Source organism: Pseudopipra pipra, chromosome 2 (assembly GCF_036250125.1).
Source record: "Pseudopipra pipra isolate bDixPip1 chromosome 2, bDixPip1.hap1, whole genome shotgun sequence".
Classification (NCBI taxonomy): Eukaryota; Metazoa; Chordata; class Aves; order Passeriformes; family Pipridae; genus Pseudopipra; species Pseudopipra pipra.
The window spans coordinates 91126846-91149220 of record NC_087550.1 but is presented as its reverse complement, the minus strand read 5'-3'; the positions used below and the strand labels follow the sequence as shown (position 1 = coordinate 91149220).

General features: G+C 39.1%; 1 protein-coding gene across 1 annotated transcript in view; it reads right to left on the bottom strand.

Annotated features, from left to right (window-relative positions):
• The window catches only part of LOC135410081 (pinopsin-like), a 79592-nt gene that overhangs the window by 12487 nt on the left and 44730 nt on the right, over positions 1-22375 (bottom strand). Inside the window, exon 4 of the mRNA XM_064646382.1 lies at positions 13825-14058. Coding sequence (XP_064502452.1) covers positions 13825-14058 — 234 coding nt within the window. The remainder of the gene's footprint in view (positions 1-13824; positions 14059-22375) is intronic.

Below are 22375 nucleotides of genomic sequence, written 5' to 3'. Positions count from 1 at the left end.
TGGACAGCGAGGCTGACAAGTAGCTATCAGTAAACTACAGAAAAGTGGCAAATATTGTAAAGCCAGCTTTATTCTAAAATGAACATATGTACCTGAGGAGGTGCACTAGGATTCCCTGGGAGAATATATTCACCATACTGCTCTGTATTTGGCAGTAGATTTCTTATGGTAGTCAAAACCTCTTTAAGGAGGTCATGCTCCAGTGATTTGATGCTATACTTGAAATGCTGGTAAACTTCAGCTAAATGGCTGTGCCACCCATTCAAGGAATCCATTCTCATAAGAGAAAAGAACAGACTTATTAATAAATTATTCATTAAAATGAAAACCAACTTAACAAAGGGAAAATGTAACTTGTCATTCAGTCTGGGATGATACCATATAATTCAACCACTACAAGTCTGCTTACATATGTTAAATGTGAGGCATTCTGCTACTTTGGGTAGTCTTTCAACTATGCAGTGGCCAGAGCTGGGCCAATGGAGGTGCTAGTCAGTGTTTTCATCCCAGGGAGTCACCTTGAGTCCATGCCGACAATAAAGCTAGTTACACATTAGTGAAATGATAAAAGTTGGATTGCCATTGTGTATGCTCCTGGCAGCCAGTAATCGTGCAGCTCATCCTATGTATTACACCATGTCCTGGCAGGCAGTGTTGAGGGGATAATTACTGTATGTCATAATATGCAAGTAACACCTCTCAGAAAACTCAGAACAATGAGCTACACTAGGGGATAAATGGAATGCTGGGATGCATGAACAGAGCAACTGATTGATGCTTTTCAAATCCATCAACTTTGGTTTTACTGTTTTTTTTTTCATTTAAAAAACAACAACAAAACATCATCACTGTGTTCCATCTATTAAAATGCTCAGTCAACTTTACTGTCTATAACAAGAGAGGACATTCTTGTCTCACTCCATTCAAACCTGTACCTCAGTAGGAGGTTGACATCCATGAACTATTTTGTGTGGGGTACAGGGAACATCTTGCTGTACTCAATATTCTTAAGCAGTGACAGCTATAGGAGATGTGACACTACCTTTCTGATAGGGAGCCTTGGAGGCAACTCACTTTCAGGTTTATTCCTGAAATTGAGCTGCCTTGGTCTGAACAACATGCCTTTGATGGAGGGATCTTTTATCATTTAATGCATAGAAACCAGCTGTGTTTCACTTGAGCAGTTCTTAGGGGCATAATTCTACTGACAGGTCAAACTTAATACTGGTATTTTGGTCTGTTTATCTGCATTATTAGCTTGCCTGTTGTGATCTGGCTGAAAGACATGTCTCAGGATGATTAATTCGACTTGCTGTCTTGACTGCAGCATGAACCTGTGATTCTCCCCCTCTACTGTGCTCTGGTGAAACCCCACTTGGAAGTAATGCATCCAGATCTGGGACTTCTAACATAAGGATGTAAGAAGGATGTGGACCTGCTGGAGGAAATCCAGAGGAGGACCACGAAGAGGTCAAAGGGCTTGAGCACCTCTGAGAAAAGGCTGAGAGAGTTACAGTTGTTCAGCCTGGAAAAGAGAAGGCTCTGGGGAGGTCTTATTGTGGCCTTTCAGTATTTAAAGTGGCCTTACAAGAAAGATGGGACAAGCTTTTTAGTAGGGCCTGTAGCAGTAGGGCAAGGAGTAATGGTTCTCATCTAAAAGAGGGTAGATTTTTACTAGATATAAGGAAGAAATTTTTTACAATGAGTGGTGGAACACTGGAACGGGTTGCCCAGAGAGATGGTAGATGTCCCATCCCTGGAAACATTCAAGGTCAGATTGGATGGGCCTGTGAGCAACTTGATCGAGTTGAAGATGGCCCTGCTCATTGCAGGGGAGTTGGACTAGATGATCTTTAAAGGTCCCTTCCAACCCAAACCATTCTGTGCTTCTATGATAAGAACAGCTAGACAAGGAGGGAGCTAGTTTTTAACTGAAATCACATCCACCATCTTCTTCTGCAGGTAACTGCACCTGCAGCAGTCATTAAGCAGTGTCTTACTGTGGAACTACATCAATCAGCATCAGCAGTGCACTAACACTTGTGGTTTTGTTGGACTTCCACCTCTCCTGGTGTCTTGATCTTTCTGGGTTGGCAAGTATATAATTTGATTGTTTCATCAGAATAGCATGGTTTTATCTGCTGCACCTCAAAATTTACCAATGTCTACTTCATATAGTTATCCTTCCTTGTTTTTAACATTTAGATTCTACTTTCTTACACCAGTGAGTTACTCTGGAGAGCACACTTCAAAGAAATTACAGCATTTTTGTGAAAGTTTAGTATAATCTGACCCCTGATCTTCATGCCTTGATAACCAAGGCAACTTAGAAGTGCATGCTCTGTTATTTCTTTTTTCTAAAAATATGCTAAGTAAATACTAAGTTTGATGGAAATATTAACTGAATATATTAAACTGATAGGGAACTAACTATAATGCAGTAATACAATATGGTTTTTTAAGCTGGAGGCAGATTAGACATCAGAAAACTGGCATAGTAGGTTATGGCAAATCACAGGAGGAATCATTGATGGTGGGATTGCTGGATCCTTAAAAATTATAAAAGTAAAGAACGAGGTCCATTGGAAAGAAGGGGGAGAGACAAGGAATTACGAAAGGCACCAAGGAAATAGAAAGAAAGAGCTAGAAGATGGGCATGTACCATAACAGATGGGTAGAAATGCTGTTTTTTCCTAATAGTCGCTTACTTGGTTTTGGCATTTTGTTTTCTTATTTTTTTCTGTGCATTTGGAGAGAAGCCCACCTCATCTGTTGGTGCTCATATTGCTGCTGTCAGGTTTAGTTGCTGGGATGTGATCTTCCAGTGAAGAACTATGGTAAAGTTAAGAACACTTCTGCTTGGGCTCAGCTTCTTTGTGAACATATGAACCTCACAAATTAAACTGAACAACCTCCTCCATCTGCCTATAGTCATCTGTATGATAACTGAAATAAGAAAACCGATTTCTTTTGGTGACCTGTGTCTGTACATAGACAAATACATATGAAATACCCTCTTGATTACAGGATGCTGATAGATAAGGGATAATTACTGTAGCAACAACTCCTTATATGCTTGTGAGAAGACTCCAGAAACCCCGAGGGGATCAGGAGGGCAGGCAATAGGCATCACAGCTGCCTTGATTTTATGGAAGCTGCCAGAGGGGAAAATTGCTACCAGTACTGACTCCAGGCTGTGTCAGCTGCTGTAAATTATCTTGCTCCCAGACAGTTGTCTGACTGCAACTGAGCTTCCTGATTAAAATATTTTGCTAGTCCACCTTCTAAATAGTAGTTTTTTTACACCTTCAGTCCTGGAGTACTGATGGATATGGTGTACTGGCTGCATCCTGCACTGCTGCTGCAGATTGTAGCAGGTTATGTGCCCTGTGCAGGTGAGGTCCTGGGGCTGGGATGAGCAGAGTGTTGATAATGGAAGAGGATTGGGTTATTCTGGATTGTTTTGTTTTTTACAAATCTAGAAGACATTTTTTATCTTTTAAGCATAGTTTAGTGATAGCAGTTCATGGAAACATAACGTGAACATGCCTCAAGAAGTCAGAGTTCAGGACTTCTGATCTTTTGTAGACTAGGTGGCATTCCTGATCCAAAGTATCTAGCTTGGATTAAGACAAGGACAGCATAAAAAATTTTTGGCAAGTTATGTCAAGAAACATGCAATATGCATCTTGTGCAAGCTAAAAATGCCAGAGGTCTGCCCTTAGGCCCAGCCTTACTGCCCATGAGGCATGTGAGCCAGGAGGTTCATATAAGATGCCATATCCTGAGCATGAGGAGAACAGATGTACAAGCAGAGGACCAGAAAAGAAAAGTGGGGAAAGTTCTGCTCTGGACCTGTTTCTGAGTCTGCTTTTTCAGAAAAAGGGACAGGAGTGTTTGCTGATGCTTCCAACTGGATCAAGCAACATTACTTTTCTTCCCTAGCAATACTCCTCTCTGGAAGTGTTGGTTTAGGGTTTTTTTCAATTACTTCCAGTGCTTCGTTTCTTCCATAGAAATGAAACTATAAGCTATCTGGTGGACCTAATTTAGACTTTACAAATGCATGGGGCTGAATGTAGCTATCAGGCCATTACGTATTTTAATGAGCATCCCAAGAAGTAGAGATGATAAGAAAACAGCTGTTACCAAAATAATACTAGCGAAGTTGTTCCATAGTAGAAGAGCAAGGAAAGCAGAAACAACCGAGCATATACCAGTGTCTGAGAAATATTACCTTATTTTCACAGTTATAGCATACTATTCAGATAATTCTTTTAAAGTACTCTTTCTAAGTAAGTCCTCATGAAACATGTGCTCTCATATAAAGTTCACAAAGTGAGAGATGAAAGCTGAAGGGATTATAAAGTGAGGATTGTTATTTTGCTAGAGGAAATGGAGAGAAACTTTTCTTTGCCCATACTTTATTGTGAACGGCATGGCTGCTCAACTTCAAAGGGATTGGTTATGCACATGAAAGCAAATACTAACAATGCTACTGCATCTTCAATGCACGTTGGTTTAAGACAGCACTGTTGCTTTTAACTGGGTTTGTCATTGCAGGAAAAATAGACCAGTTGTCATATTTATCTCACACATGCTTTTCCCTGGCCTTGAACAGAGCTACTAAATCCCATACAGTATACAAAAGAAGTAGCATACCTGAAGTTAATTGCTCCTACCTAAAAGAAACTTCAGAAGAGTTTCCTAAAGCAACATGAGGAATAAGAATAGGCAAAGAATTTGAGTGAATAGCAGCAAATGGATCCTGCCTCTGTTTCCTATTCCCAATTTCTTAAGTTAGAATTGTTTCGGGCTTTGCAGTGTGATTGATGGATCCTCACTAACAGAGGCAGGAGCAATTTTACCAGTCCCTACAGTAACATTTTATTTCATGAGGAGAAATGATGGTTCTATTACTACTGTAATATGGGATGAGTGATTCCAGATAATTTTGAAAGAACTCCCATTTTACTAAAAGTTCAAAATGTAAGAAGCAAGAAGTATTTTGACACCTGAAAAGCATATGTGTTTATTTAGTCATAGTCAGTATGCTCTTCTGCTGACCCAGTTTCTTGCTGTATTTGCAGTTCTTGACCCATGAACTCTAGATCAGCTCACAAGGATTAAAAGAAAGGCTCCAGCTGACTACGATGGGTTTATGCCCCAATCCTGCTATGAATATAGTACATTAATAAATAGAAACGTGATCTTATTGGTCTTTTTGCTTGGTTGTTTTTTTTTGTGGTAGGTTATGAGCTGCCTATCCTTAGCTATGCAGATAATGCATGTTTAGGGAAAACAGATCTTCCAAATGTTCCTCACAGAGTTTCATGAAGGCTGAGACCCAGGACACTGCACAAGGAAATCCAAAGCCATATTTCCAGAAGGTTATTTTTGTAGTAGAATACCACTGGCTGTGTTCCCTTGTGAATTACTCTTTTTGCTTGAGGGTTGGTCACTCATACATTCTGCTAACAGTCACACAGCCCCCAAAACTTGAGCGGCTCTTGGCTATTTTACTAACTGAGCCTTCCTTGGCATTATTTAATTATGCGTCTGGCTAAAACATATGTTCTTACAAGTCCTCTCTTCCCCCACCCATACCCCTCACCTTGTTGCTACAGCTTTTGTTGTCCAAAATGATATTTCCATCAACTTCTATGAATTATATACAGGAAGTTTTCTGATACAGGAACAATGGAACAACCTTTTAATTACCAGATAAGCATCCTGCTGGTGGATGAGGGCTCTTGTTATACAGCTCACACTTTTCCAGCCAATTAGAGATGCAGTGTGGTAAGTGGTGGATATAAGGGATGGGAACTGAGTCTTTCTTGCTTTTTACCTTTATCTTGGTCTGCAGCCTATTAGGTATTGATTTTATCCAAGACAGAATTAGAAATTACTGAGAGCAGTTTGATTTGTGGCTGTGTTTTGGTAGCAGTTGTTTGGCTTTATGTGTAAGTAACGCAACAGTAGAACCCACTAGGTTGAGAAATCAGAATTTCTGCTCTGACAGAATTTTTAATTCTTCTACTTTATATTAGACAAAACCAAAACAAATTATCAAAAAATTCCAAACAAAACACCGGACTGTCAAAATATCCCATTACAAGTAGCTGACTTCAAGGACATATAGTTCAGCTTCATTTTTACTGTTCCCCTATGCATCTGACCGTTCCCCTAGATCTCTGGGCTGGGCTACATTTTGCTGCCTGTCCTCCCCCTTTCTGAGCCACTGCTGTTTCTGTACTGGTGCATGAGGGATGAAGTCTGGTAAGAGAGCTTGATCTGCCTGGGTGAAGGACAGTGTTTCTCATTGAAGATACATTTGAAAGGAACCAAGGTGTAGAGACTTAAGCATGGAGATGTGGCCTGAAATGTCTTTCTTTTTCCCCTGCTGAAAATAAAATTGGCAAAATTAACAGGTTCTAATATTGCAGGAGCCACATTTTACGCTAAGAACATCCTTTACTGGGAAATTGACTAACAAGTCACAAAAGTGTCTGGTTCTTGTTTTCTGACTCACATAGAAATTCCTTGATTTTGAAGCTGATGCTCACCATGAGAAAGGGTGGTGAAGGTGAAAAATTTTTGGTTAACCTTTGGATCCTACTTGTAGTGCATTCCTATTGGCCTAAAGCCAGCAAACACAGAAGTACTATAAAGCCTTAGATGAGTTGTAAGGTCTTGAGTAAGTATTTTCTCTAAAAGGTTAGAACATTACATCTGAAGCAAGGCCATCCATAATAAGTACTCAGTATACAATAGCTGTACTGTATGTAGTGGACCCCTGCATATTTCTATAAAACCCATTTCTGAAAGTCTGATTCTTATTTAGATAAAGGGATTTAAGAAGTTACTGTAGAGCTGATATTTCTTGTTTCTGTCTGGTTTGCAGTGTTTAATTCTATTATTATTATCTTCAGAATTTGAACTCAAAACAAGAATAACTCCTACTACCTTGAACTGTTGGTCCTCTACTAACATCCAGTGAATGCCTAAAAGGTTTCCCAGATGAAATACACAGTCCCAAGCATGATTACCAAAAGGCTTATAATTTGAATAGTTGTTTCGAGCATGAGATTATGAAACTAAACTAGTTCATGCTAGCAATATGGGGACAGAAAGTGAAGTGTTTATGGTGTCCCAGTATGAAGGAAAGACAACTACCAAAGAAGAAGGACTCTTTGAGAAATAAAAGTTTATAAACTGTCTACAAATAAATTTAGTTTGACAGCAGTAACTATATTAAACATCAGAGGAACAAAGCTCTGTAGCAGCTTCTACTTCAAAAGACAGTGAACCTCAAATGTATTTTCATTTGGACACAGTCAAATTTCTCAATTGCACTAAATAATGCAGTTTATAATGAAAAGGGAATTATTCTAATGAACTAGAGGCCCAGTACAGTTTTGTATTGTATTTTCCATACTGTGGCAACCATTATTTCTTTGAATACAACAGCTTCTTTGCCCTGAAGGTAGAAGGACATCAGGATTAAATCATAAAATAAAGTTCTACAGATCTGAATTAGAATTGCCAAGCAAGTCCAGGAGGGTTTGAGCACTAATCTAACCTTTAATCCTCAAATTTCTCCTGCCGTAAGACTAGGATGATGATAATCATCTGCTTTGCAAGGATACTGAGGATTAACTCAATTAAAAGTATTTGTTTAGGGGAGGTTACATAAAGGCTGAAAAATATTCTCTGTCTAGGAAAACTCATTTTGTTTTTTCTCCATCCATCTAATCTGAAAAGATTGTTGCTTGAATTGTTAGCTAGATACATGACTACAAAGATATGCCTGGTACACATAGTAAAACTCTGAGAAGTAAACTTAACTGCCACAATATGTAGGAAAACATCCTGCTCTGACTAAGATTTTAGTATTATGCCACTGCCACAATCCAAGAGATTACTCAGTTATTGAACAGGAGTGGAAAATTAGAGGTTCTGTCACCTCCAGGGTTATTCTTACTTTTTCAAATCTTTTTCATCTGTTGAATTTGATTGTCCTCATACAGCAGCTAAATTCTTTATCTAATAGGTTGCATAGTATTAGAGAATGTTGTATTCTGTTTTCTTCAGATGACCTATGCTTGCATTCAGCTTTGAAATGGTAAGTTGTAGCAAGTACAAATCTGGAGTCCTACTTATAAAACATGGACATGGTATAGAAAAACATATCTCAAATCAATTCTAATGTATTAGAATTCTGAGGCTAAATTAATGCTTGACCTTAACCAAACCAAGGCATGGGCTAAAATTCAGTCTGATCCCTGATCTGGCATTGCAGCTGAGGTCACTGCAACAGAAGATCCTGTGACATCTGTTCAGTGTGGCTTGGCAATGCCATTTTGAAGAGTAGCTCAAGTTCAGACTGCCTGTTGTTCACGTATGCCTTGGTAGGACCTTAGCTGCCCACACCAAACTTGGAAATTAATTCAGGAAAAAAACCCAAAATGCCAAGTACTTTCACACAACTTCTAGATCACACCAAAGTAGTGGCAAGTGAGAAACAGCCCAATCATTAATACTTCAAGCATTTTTTCCCTGCATTTCTCTTAGGACTGACTGAGCTCTTGACCATCCAGACTCTCCCTTGCAGATAGATGTGTAGGTGAAGACAGCAAAGAAATACCACTTTGGTTGAGTTTCTGCTGATGTCTACTTGCAAGGGCAAACAGGCTACCAAGGGGCCTTGCTTACAAAAATCCGAACATCTTTTATTTTGCCATGAACATACCACATTCCTTGCTCTGTAGTAAGCTCTGGATACTGGAAACTTCTGTTATCTATCAATCTACCCTGCAGGTATAATATTACAGATGGAAGTATATGAAAAACAGCTGATTGTAAATGATGTTCTGAAACTGCCAGCACAACCATAGGCTGATCACTATAGGCAAGTGCAAACAATTTGACTGAAGTTGTTTTCCCTGTACTGGAGAAAATGTGCAACCCTACAAATTCTTTGAATCCCTAAACAGTTTGTTGTTTTATTGCCTTTTGTATGATGACAGTGATATTAGATGTCAAATCTCATCTACAGATATTTCCTTGCTACCTCCCAAACAGGCAGCAATGTTAATCTCATATCATTCAATCACTGCAGTTAACACTGATTTCCCTGTCTCCTCTAGGATAAGTATGACTATTACCCTTTCTATTGACCAGAATTGCCTGCAAGGTTGTCAGGAAACAGTTGAGACAATGGTCCTTCTTTTCTAAGCTAATCTCAAGGAAAATGCACTAGAATGGATATGATCTCTTAATGACCCATTCATTTCCTTTGTCTAATGTGGACGTCTCTTCCCACTTTCCTGAATCCTCACATTTCTCTGGTGCTATGGAAAGAGCAATACAGGAAGTGACATCAATATATCAGATGCTGTTTGAAATTATATATAAAGAGATATTGCTGCCCTTCACTTTCTGTGTCTTCCAGAAAGTAGGATCTTTTAACTGGATGCAATTTGCATTAGTGCATTCCCTAGCCATAAATCGTAAGTCATTCTATAGTTTAAAACACATGTGCTTATCCTGTGTTTGTGTTCATTCGCGTGTATTAGTTTCCAACTTTATTCAGTATTTTGCTTGCATGTGAGGTGGGCTGGCTGCCTGCTTCCTACTTTTGAAGAAGCAAGTTCTAAACCTTTTGTGATGTTGAAACCAGTCCAGTCCCTGCCCCGAGCATCCACAGGACAGGCAGGACAAGGCTAAGCTCATGTCAACATACTCAGACAGGTTGTACCAAGGATGTAGCCTGGAGCAGAATGAAGGCTGGCTGGGGCTGCTTGGGACCCTAGTTAAATGCCCAAGTTATTTACCTGAATTGATCTTTTTCTCATGAGCTGAGAGAGAAATTCCTAAAGTAATTTTGAACTTACTGTGTGAAATATAATTATACCTTATGATAGCAGCAAAGGTGCCCTTGAGACTTTTTTTCTCTTTGCCCCTCAACTTTAAAAAGTCATAATGTTACATGTTGGCAGAGAAATAAAGTCAAAACATTTCTGAAATGTACTACAGTATCATACTTAGTGTAGAGTATTTTGCAGTAAAAGATCATTTTGACTTGACCCATTTTTGACTTAAGAGCTTGGGTGTGCCATTCTATTTGGAGTATTAATTACCCAAAGTCAGCCAAGCTACCAGTGAAGAGATAAAAAAAACCCAGATCATGAGTATTGACGCCTGTGTGAATTTTAATGAAAAATTATAACAGGATAATGATTCTTATGGTAAAGAAGCAAAACCTCTAGAAGCAAACAGAGTCTCTTTTTAGGACTTAATAGGTGTGTTCCAAGTTATGTATAAAATGAGGTTTGGCACAATTGTCCCTGCATTGTATACTGTCTTTCTGGATTGGTAGTTTTGTTTCCTTGTGCAGCTAAAATATCTTAGTTTTCCAAGTGTGAAAATGAGCAGCTTAAAAAATACAATGTTAAATTACCCACATATTCCTCCAGCTTTAACAATAAGTTAATTTTAATTTTGTTGGAAATACTGAAAACTACACAATACCACATGAAAATTGATTGAAAATATAGCTGTTATACAGCTAGTGGATAAATGTTACCATTATTTATTTTTTTTATCACTATCACATATATCTCTCCCAAAGCACATGTGCATTTCTCCCTGCTCAGTGCATCAGGTAAGATAAAGAAGGACTGAAAAGGGTTGGTATAAAACTGCATATACAGAGAACAAATAGATTATCACTAAAGAAAGAAGGACTCCTCGTTCCTCGTGTGGTGGCAGGGAAGTTCCACAAAGGCCCTGGAAGAGGGGGCTGCCCCAAGTAGCAAGCCATTCATTAGGTGACAGGCAGGTGGTGGTGGTATAGCTTCCCTGGGGACCATCACAGCCACCATGGAGGTGCCTGGGAGGTGTCTGATGGGTGTGATGCTGGGCCCAGGTCCCACTGAGGAACACTCTTTACATACATCACTATTATTATTTAAGTCTTTGTATTTGGCTTTGTTTTGCCATTCTTTCTATATAATTTTTCCCTCACCCAGCATCCCTCAATACATAATAAATTTGGAAAGGGCACAGTATTAATGACTTTCATGTGAGTGTGTATATTCTTTTCGGCATCACTTCCCCAAATCCTTGGGGAAAATGACAGGGTCACCTTCTGTTTATAAAAGTGCAATGATTTTAATGCAAGAAGACAGAGACTAGGAATCAAATCACTAATTATGGACTTACACTCACATCTAATACATCCCTTCCTTCACACTCTCCCTCCTTACTTTTGCTCAGAGGCACTTTCTGACGCCAGAAATAGCACATTGCTGATCACATGGTTTGGGTGGACTTCTTCCCAATTGTAATATGCAAAAGAGTGCTAGATGTGCTAGCCTGAGTTTCAGTAGTCCAGGGAAACTTAGGTGCACTACTAAAAATAAGAAAGTAATTAGTGAAAAGCTCATGAGCAGCAGTGAAGCAACTCTATTTTACATCAGCAAAGATTGTGACTTGTAATCTGACCAGTGGTTTTCAGCTTAAACAGTGCACCTCTGTCCTTCTGGAGAACAGCAGATGAAGAAGGACACCTCATGCCACCCCACCTGAGGGAGTTCCTGTAGCTGGAAAGAAATTTATAATTTTCCTAAGCAATTTATCACCTCAGGTCATTGCAGTAGGCAATGGCAAAGACAAAACTTTTTATCTGGAGTTCCAGGACCGTGCAAGAGACTCAGGGACTGCTTGAGAATTAATTTAACTATGTGCTCTGCAGGATGAGTTTTGAGGCTGACTCAGAGACTGATAGTTCCACAATACTCCTCACAGATTTATAATAGCTGGAAGATAACACTACAGCTGCAGTGAAACAATGTCATTTGCAGTCTTGAGGGCATGTCCCAGAGCAAAAAAGTTAGCTTACGCATAGAGAGCTAAAAATTATGCCAAATGCTCTCAGTATATTTATAAGATGCAGGACTAAATAGCCTACTGTGGTATCTCACATCTGCAAAGATTGGGCTGGGAAAAATGCAGGCCAGATAATTTCTGTGCTGGGAGACACCAGTCTCCTGTGACAATTCTCAGCTAAGTATGAAGACCAGGAAAGCTGAGAACTGGGAAGATTAACAACTTCTTTTGCTGAGGTGTTAAATTTACAAAAAAAAGAGTGAGAACAACTACAGAGTAGCTGAGGTGCCAAAAGCACCACTGACACATTGGATGAAGGTGTTACTATTGTTCATGTTCTGAAAGGAACAGATGAAGGGATGTGTTTCACCCTTTCTGAGTGAAGCACATTTCTCAGTGTCAGTTCAAACCAATTATTTTTACTGCTAATACACAGTGGCAAAGCAGAGGAGAGCTGCAGGTTAATGCTGGACATTAGCTATCATTTTGGTTTTATTAGTGAAAAGTATTTATCCCAACTCTGATCAAGCTCCCCTCCTCAAGACAGGATTGTCACAAATCCATGTGTAAAGACAATGCCAAAATGTACCTGTGATCAGTGTTATAGCCTGCTCCAGTGATCACAGTGCAATCAGATGATCTCATGGAAGTCAAGGTTCTCAAAGTGCTCAGAGAATAAAGAAGCAAGACAGATGCTGTTGAGAAGTTTCCATAAAAATTATAAAAGATAAGATGAAGGAGAAAAAGTTACTGGTTTGCTTCTGCATTAGTATTTTTCAAATGGAATGCTCTATCTGTTTCAACATCAGCTCAAACCAGACTTTGAAAATGAAGTCCTGGTCTTGGGGAAGGCAATAGTACTTTTTCCTTCTGACTTCAGGGAGCTTTCACAGCTTGCTTGCGATCTTTCCCTCAAACTCCAGGAATAGATTCTTTTGTTGTTTAAGAATTTTGGGTTAGAGGAAGCACACCAAGAATGATCTCAGGCTGTGGCAAAACTGGAATATATTTGGCTGTTATATTCAACTTCTCCCTTGTCTCAGCTCCATAATAATATAATGTTGATAAATATCAAGTTAAGCTCCAGCATACACTGGGTAAGAAAAGATAAAGGGTGTTTCTTTGCTTTGTAATAGTGTAATGGATATAACGACGAAAGAAAACTGAGAACAACCTCTAACACGTATTTTAATTTAAAAAAAGGTGTTTTCATAAACTATACATATTTTTCAGATTTCCTACTGCAAAACACTTTTAAAACTTCCAGGACTGCCATTATCAAACTTTAGAGTCAGAATTATCAACACAGAAGCATTAGGAAGCTCATTTTGAGTACTGAAAATGACATTTACAGAAATGAAGGACCTGAACTGGATCTAGGCATTTTAGAATTTGCCTTGGTCCTCATGAGACAAAATTCATTATCTATTTTGGCATGTAGCTGAACTGGGAATTTAACAGTAAGAATGCAGAAGTCCACAAAAACAGTAACTGCAATGATCATTTGTTTTCAAGGGGATCTATCATGAAAATGGTATTTGCAAATGGTATCTTCCTTTATTTTTTTTCAAGTTCATGAAATCCCATCATCTTCTTGTCTATCTTTTCTCTCACTTCTCAACCACACCAAATGTTTGAGTATTCTTCTTGTAAATACCTTTGGCAACTAACACTGAAGCACGCAAATTAATACCCCTTGTGCCTTCAAAAGAACACAAGCAAGTTCAATAAGCAAGCATTTTTCTGTTCTTCCTATCTAGCAATATGTTGTTATTTGCAAACACTTCCACTCCAAGACTCCAGTAGTATTGCTTGGACAAGCTTTGAATGTCTTTCTTGTAAAGACACATCTCTAGGACTGGTAGTCACAATGGTCAAGAATGCCTGATAGACCCTGAAGAAAATACAATTTAAAAGTAATATATGTCTTACCTGCTTATTCATAAGTATGTAGATAATGGGATTGCAAACCGTGCTGCTTTTTGCTAGGATGGAAGGTATGATGCTTGTAACTGGAGTCACAACACCTGGCTTACCAAATGTTGCAAGTAATGCTATAACTCCATAGGGAATCCAGCACACAAGATAACAAATAACTGTTGTGATCACCATGAACAGTACGTGGTATTCTCTTTTGCGGGCAGCATTCTTGTGGATTTTTCCAACCTAGGGGAAGATGAAAAAAGATAGAATTTAAGAAGCTGAGCTGTTGGATTGACTGCATCAACAACCTGGGACTATTGGTCTTGGATCAGCAATGACAATCAACACTGTTGTTCCAGAAGCAGAACAAACACAAACCTGAAAGTGATCGAATGCAGTGGGAAGACTTTCATCATCTCCATTAGGCACTAGGGGAAGACCTGCAGAGACCACCCTGCACGGCAGTATAAACCAGAATCCCAGTGGAGGTTGGAGCAAACACTAAAATAACAGCCAGTTTTTATTTTTAAGCTTTGGTGTGAATACATTTTTCTGCAGACAGCTATGAAACACTCTTCCAGTGTGTTTGTATGGCTGAGCACATTGGTGGTAACAGTGAGGAACAAGCTTCATTCCCTACAGAGAATGCACATTCAGTACTACACACAAGCATTATTTAAAAGCAAGCTTCCCATGTGGTAGGTCTGTGAGATGGACATTAAGTTTGATCGAAAGGACATGGAAGTCAGCATAAGATTGGGTGGGGAATAGATAACGTTTGGGTACTTAGCCTTATTTTTATAGGGATTATTAAAAAGTTCTTAGGAAACATTCAGGAATATTAACTCCAGAATGGCAAGGCTGGTTCTCCCTAAGCATCTTTGCAGCCAACAAAGAAAAAAGCAAAATCTGCAGGGAGGTTCATCTTGGAGGCAGCCTCTGTCCACTGACTCTAGATGGAGACTCAGCACACTTGGTCTCGTGAGGTTATGGTTGATTCCTCAACTTTCCCCCAGCATGTGTTTAGCAAACCCAGATGTACCAGCAGAATTTCAGGCACTATTCAAAAGTTTAAATTATATTGACAGAGTCTTGTACTCAGCCAAGTATAATTTATGTCCACTTTAAGGTCTCTTTGCCTCTGGAATGCAGTACTTGAGAGTAAACAATGCCCCAAGGGAACTAAATCCATGTAAAACTACAAACATAAATAAGCAAAAAGACAGCTTCCTCTAATGGAATGCACACAAACCTTACCTTACCTTACCTAAAAAAAAATAAAAACAAAGGTTTAAAATGAATAGGTTTAGGCTGATGAAGAAGAACACTGACGTGCACAATTCTGTAACTGAATAGAACACAGTTAAAGGTGGAACCAACCACCCCAGTCAAATGTCATCTGTTGCCTGACACATAACATGCATATGCTAATGCAGTGGAAATAGTCAGAGCTTTACCTACCTCTTAGTAGTATAGGTATTTTTGCATAATGTATGTGTTATGTATCAGACTGTGAGTTAAAAACACATATAGTTACTGTGCAAAGTACGTATGAAGGCAAAATAATATGGTGACACTCTTTCTTTTTAGTTAACTGTGACTCTAGGCTTCTAGAATGGTTGGTTCTATCCAGAGTTTCAGTGGAAATGTTCCTGTTAAAAGTAAATAAAACAAACACAAACCCAGTCTGCCCCCCAAAAAAGAAGTATTTTTCCTGTCTAATTTTGTAATGGTTTTCTGCAAAATGGCAATTGCAAAATAAAATCCATCCTTTATGAAAAGACTTGGGACTATGTTTATTTCATAATTACTTTAGCTTGAGAAAAGGATTAATAATAGATAATGGTCAATCCTGTATTGCTTATTTGAACTAAATTTTTCATGACTAATGGGAAATTTCTCTGACTGAAGAATTCAGGATTCCATGTGAGCTGCAGCTATGCTACAAGTTAAATATTAATCAAGGAATGCAAAGCCCCAGTTAGCCATGGCATCCACAGCTAAAGATCTTCAATACACACAGAAGCATCAGGCAACACATTTTTGCTCTGTGTTTAGATAATATCTCTGTCTTGAGGAGTTTGCAAGAGTTTAAAAAAGGAAGGAAAGATGTTTAAAAGTGGAATGACTATGGGTGCGATTTTGGCACATATCCTTCTGTTTTCACATCTTTAGATTGTTTCCTTAGGAGGGGAAGTTTTGAAATCATGTACTATATTTATCCATACACTTTTGATGAAAGGCTGCATTGCCTTTGCAGCTTTGTAGCCTACCTTTAGAAGGTGTTATCTTTAAAAATTTCTGTTTATAGCTGCTGGAAGACCTCCAGCAAAATACAGCTCAAGTTCATGTAGCCTAAGAAAGATAACACTTCTGCACGTGAAAAAGCAGTAGACATTTTAACATTAAATAATTCTATTTCTTATTTTAAAACTACTGGACATTTTAACACAATTGCTACACTGTATTTTCAGTAGTCAAATGGAAATGCCTCCCTGGATATCCAGCTGATAGAAGAGCATCAGATAGCGATGAGAAAAAATAGATTCAAATAATATTTTAGAATAGCTGAGCTTGTACAGCTCAATCTAAATGTGAAAATATAGGATATGTATATATATACTTTTAAAATACATAGGAGATCTAAACCAGATTTAAAAATGGCACAAGTAGTACTGGCCCACTGGGATCAGATAGAACTTAGGTAGGATGGCTGGAAAACACATGCCTTTGCTGTAAACTCAGCTGTTTTCTCTGGGACAATGATCATCTCCTGCCAAATTTGGTAGTATAAATGTAGGGAAAGCCCTATATTTAAAGAAAAGAAGAAGGCTGGAGGATTGGTCGTTGAGGGATTTTTAATGAGAAAACAGTGTTTCTCCCCTACTTTCATTCTGGGAACTAGCAGAAGTGTTTTGATTTTTCAGAACTCAGCTGGAGGCAGTGACAGTCAAGCTTGTCTGATCTCAGGCACTGAGCGTAAGACTGGCACAATTAGTTCTAGTCTGGATTTGCCCTGTAGCCACACTGCATCTCATGGACACACCCAACACTTCTTTTTCCAGTCAATCTGACACATAAAACACCACTACTTAGATAACTAGAGTAGTGTGCAGCCAAGAAAAAAAGAAGGCAGTAGCTACCTGCATCTGGGGTGGGATTTACTGCTTCAAATATTTTTCTTAGCCACCACATGGCTTTGTATGGGAGAAGAGGCCTGAGCAGTGCCCTGCCCAAGGGGACAGCCTTCCCCTTCCTATGCTCCAGAGCCAAAAGTTTGACTTACTGCAGCCCCTGCTCACTTCTTTCTGGATTTAGTGGGCCAGTTGCAGGGCCAAGGGAATACTGGTGGCATTTCACCTGCTTGGAACAAGGCACAGGTGCCAGGAAAAACTTGAGGGAGGGTTGTACACAGAGATGGAGATACAACTGTGAGGCCCACAGTGACAGAGGCACATATCCAGTCACCTCTGTAAGGCATTAAAATGTACAACTGTGCATATTCCTATCACACACGGGCAAGCTGGTTAATATATGTATGGCAAGGGAGTTGGGCTAATATTAGCTATTAAGAATGAGCTTCAGTGATGAAGATCTAACCTGTTTTAATTGAATTCCCCTGTGTTTTGGTTTTTCTGCACTTACCCTAGTCTCTCCTCCTTACTTAATGTAGCTATGTGCTTTTTCTCATAAAGAATTCCCTTCATATTTTACCCGCACCCATTTTCAGCTGTAAACATTTTAAAAGGTTATGAAGAATACATGGCATCCCATCCATATAACCACTAAATGGAGAGACTATCCAGCATCCAGAGCCACTTCAAGTAGGGGACATGTATGTGATAGCATCTTAGAAATCAGGGGGTCTGATTTTGTCCTTCAAGTCAGTTTCTCTTTCTTCAACTATTTATTAAGATGGAAAATAATATCATGTTATTTTACTCTGTGCATCTAAATAGTGCATGCTGTAAACATCCTTTTTGTAGCTAACTCTAAACAAGCAATATGGAAATAAGGGCACAAAGTGCTTTTTTCATCACAGTTGATACATTATTCCTAGATCTGTCTTTTTACACTCAAATAACCATATTTACTTCAAGACTTCAAAACTGCACAGTTAAGAGAAGGTTATTTATGAGTAGCAGTGTTTGTTGCCAGCATCTTTCAGTATCAGCTATAAGTGCTTGTTTTGACATAATCAAGCATTCAACAGTACTACCAAAACCAGAAACAAATGAAATATTTATAATCATCTGAAGGCAGTCTGCCAATCTTTGAACATTTAGTCTACTATAGCTTCTTGAAATGAACAGAAGGGATCTAGACTTTCTAGGCAAAAGCTGCAGTATAGGAAAAAAACTGGAAAAAGATCAGTCTTCTTCCTTCAGAAGAACCAGACAAGTAAGACTGTTCTCTGTTATGTTCCTAACAAAAGAAATTCAGAAATGGTCTCCGTTTATTTGTATGAATAACTCTCTACTAAACCTTACAGTCAAACTAAGCAGTGATTGTAATGTCAGTTATGAGGTTTCTTCTCTCCCATCTCTACGGGTTCTGTTCTCAAGGAAAAGCAAGGGGAAAAGGCGGGGAAAAAACCCTCCAAAGCATGAAGGCTGTAGGAAACAGACACTTCAAGTAATCCACTTTTCAGTGTGAGCTACCCCAGAACTTTTATGGATTAACAGTAAAATGGATAAAATACATTATTGTTTAAAACAGACAATCATGGAAAAAGAGGGCTCACTGGTTTAAAAATAAATGCCTCCTTTATCAGTATTTAGGTGGCTAAATTCAAATAAGTGAACACTGAAGAGATGTATTGTCTCTGTGGAAACAGAGACTGAACAGAAACATCTGTTTTGGGTCACCTTAGAATCCAATGGGCCTTGACTTTACAAAGCATTTACACATATATGCACATGAGCATTTTGTTCAGTTGGAGCCACATGAGTTAATAGCAACAAATACAGCAGGTGGAAGCCATAAAACCACACAAGAGGCCATATAGCTAATTATTTTAATGTCACTGTTAAGTTTAGGATTTGAAGTTCATAGGAAGGATATTTTATCAGCTGAGGACTGACTTTATTGGGAATTTTTGTTACTGAAATGGGAAATAGATGTCTTAATGCCTCAAGGTGAAGTGATGCTTTAAATACAAAATTCATGGCTTTATAAACTGTCCTTGAAGCATAATTGCCATTGCTGCTAAAATCCACAAAGTCCTATTGTGAACTTAAGGAACACTATAATCCTCTTACATGCAGGATTTTTTCCACTGCACTATCTAAGGGGCTTTTAGCAGCAATTTGTCTAACATAGTGAATATATTCCCATACACTAAACAAGGAGCTCATGGTGTCACTTGCATCATTGACAACTCATGTTTTATCCTGATCTTTTTTACTCACTGTGTGTTTTCTAGAACCAGTGTGCATGGGAAGATTAAAGGTGTATACGCATAGCTATCATTTGGTTTGCAGTAACAGTTTGGTTTTAGAAAGAAAAGTACATTAAATACTCCTATCTTCCCCAAGTGGGAAGCTACAGACCTGTCCAGCAAGGACAATAGTTACAAAAGCATCAGTGTGGGCTTCCCATGCACAGAGTTGGCCCAAGCCAATTCCAGTGTAAGAGCTGAACATGCACTGCACTCAGCTGTGGGTAACAAGCTCAGCCTGCCCATGAGTCAGCCCGTGCCCTGAGCCCAGCACTGGGCCAACACAGACATGGGAGGTCTGCAGCTGCCTTGCATCTCACCAGCCTGGAGTACAGGCAAAGTGTGCCTATTCCTACAGTAGCTGGGATGGAGAGAAACGAGCGGCTGCCCACAGCAGCTGGACCTGCTCTTTCTGGTATGGGAAATACACAGCCAGAAAATAAGGTGAAACAGCATCACTGTAACACTGAAGAGCCATTAACCCTGGCAGCTGATTTAAGCATGCATATTGTATATGATCACATTCCTATCTCCAAATTGCAGAGACATGGATTTAATGGGCAAACTATTCAGTGGATAAGGAGCTGGCTGGGTGGGCTCAGCCAGAGAATTGTGGTCAATGGCTCTATGTCTAGGTGGAGGTTGAGTGGTGTCCCTCTGGGCTCTGTCTTGGGACATGTGCTTTTCAATAACTTCAACGATGACACAGACAATGAGATCAAGTGCATGCCCAGCAAGTTTGAAGATGGCACAAAGCTGAGTGGTGCCGTTGACAAAATGGAAGGATGCGATGCCATTCAGAGGGACCCAGACAAACTTGAAAAGTGGGCCCAGAAAAACCTGTGTGAAATGATATGATAGGATAGGATAGGATAGGATAGGATAGGATAGGATAGGATAGGATAGGATAGGATAGGATAGAATAGAATAGAATAGAATAGAATAGAATAGAATAGAATAGAATAGAATAGAATAGAATAGAATAGAATACTCTGAGTTGGAAGGGACTCACAAGGATCATCAAATTCCAACTCCTGCCCCTGCACAGGACAGCCCCAAGAATCACATCTTGTGACTGACAGCATTATCCAAATGCTAAGTTTTGGAAGTTCATGAATTTCAACAAGTCCAAGTGCAAGGTGCTGGGTTGAGGCAATCTCAGATATCACTACAGACTGGAAGAAGATTTCATTGACAGCATCCCTGAAGAAAAGGACTTCAGGGTTCTGCTTGGACACTGATTGTGTCCAAGAAGGTATCAGTTCATACAGGTGCAGATTTTGTTCAGGAGCAATCTAAGAGTTATCTAATACAGGAGTTAAAGATTAGAATGGTTCAGCAAACATGATCAGGTAGCTATAACTTAATGTGTGCTTTAATTTAGATGAAAACAATTGTTATCAGCAAGCTTCTTGTTGACTAACTGGAATGAGGAGAGAAAAGGACAGGAGAGGATGGAAGAGGAGAGAAAAACAGAGGGGGAGGAAGAGAAGAAAAGAAAAGGAAAAGGGTAGGGGAAGGAAGGATTCAGGGTGATACAGTCAGCTCTTGCTCACTTATGGAGGCATATACGGAAATTCAGAGCTGATGCCCTGCTTTTGGAATGCCTCTCTCAATCCCCTTCCTAGTAATTTCTAACATCTTTTTATTTTGATTTTCCTGAACAGAATTTTTCATTAAATGACTCAAACCAACTCTGTGATCTCTTCTGAAGAGTGATAACTGAGAACCCTCCATCATAGATGTATATATATGTATGATGAATGATAGAGTTACTTTTCTCTGCACATGTAACAGTACCTCAGGTACTATTATCACTTACTGCTCTCATAGACTTTGCAAAGTCTGCTCTTTTCCTCCAGCAGAACCACGGCCAGTGTTGCCCACCCCACCCCTGGTCTCTGACACCACTGACTAAGCAACTCACTCCCCTTGTTCCAAGGTTTTCTGCTTCAGACAATTGTTATTGGCCATTGTCCCTTCCTTTCCTAATCAACTGCACTCACATCACAGCTGATGATCTCCATGGATACTTACTGTAGCTGAAACAAAGCTTTTGGAGATGTCACACACTGAGGATGGAAATTCTGCATCCATGCACATGACAAGTGGTTAGATCCTTGTTTTACTCTCTCAATCTGCAAATTAATATTACTTCCAAATGTGACCTTTATTTTTCAAGGAAGAGGTTAGGTCTAGGATAATATTCTTTCACAGCATAATTTTGCTCTATATATGCTTTTTTGACAATTACAGCCAGAAAAAAACAACAGAGATATTTTAAATAATTCTCTAGGATTCCTTCTAATTCCAATTTCAACAGGGCCAACACATGTCAGGGACAATTAATATCAAGATACAAACTATTCTAGCAATAATTCACTAACAAGCCCAACCCTCTTCAAGTCGATATTTGTTAAATATAGATATTGGAAATTCAGCTCACTTTTGAGCAATACTTTCATTCCTGAGTTTTGTGACAGCAGTATTTTTCACAGTGCAGTGAGTAAGTAGGGATTGATATAGTTAGAGCCAGTATGAAGCCTGTCCAGTGTGAATTTATAACTTCAGAGAGAAAAAGATGATGAAGTTTTATAAAATTCTACCATTCTTCTGGAAAGACTGAAACTATTCACGCAATACCTGTACTTTGATGAGGAAAGGTCAAAGTAAAAAGAAGACTGAGTTAACAAGATGATTCAGCAGGCTGGAGTCATATTTCTTTTCACTTGACATTTAGACTGAATTAACATCCTGAACTTATTCGGCAAGCAATGGAGCCCAAAGCAAATTCATTTAATTTTATATTGAGAAAATCCAAAATGTGCCAGGCTGACATGACTAAGCACCTACTGAGCCTTGACCATCCTGGAGCATGGAAGCACGAGCAGGGTAGAAAAGCTTTTTCACTACAGAATAGTGAAAGAAAACATACAAAAAGAAATTACTCCCAGGAGTAGCCTGCAATTAATAAAAGGCCAAGGCCAGACTGCCAACCACAGTTACAAATTTTTTTCAGAAAGATCTTAAAGATCGATGCAGAACAGCCACACTTGAACAATGTGAGAGTCAGTTCTTTCAACCTGTCATTTAGACTGAACTAATATCCTGAAGTTGCTC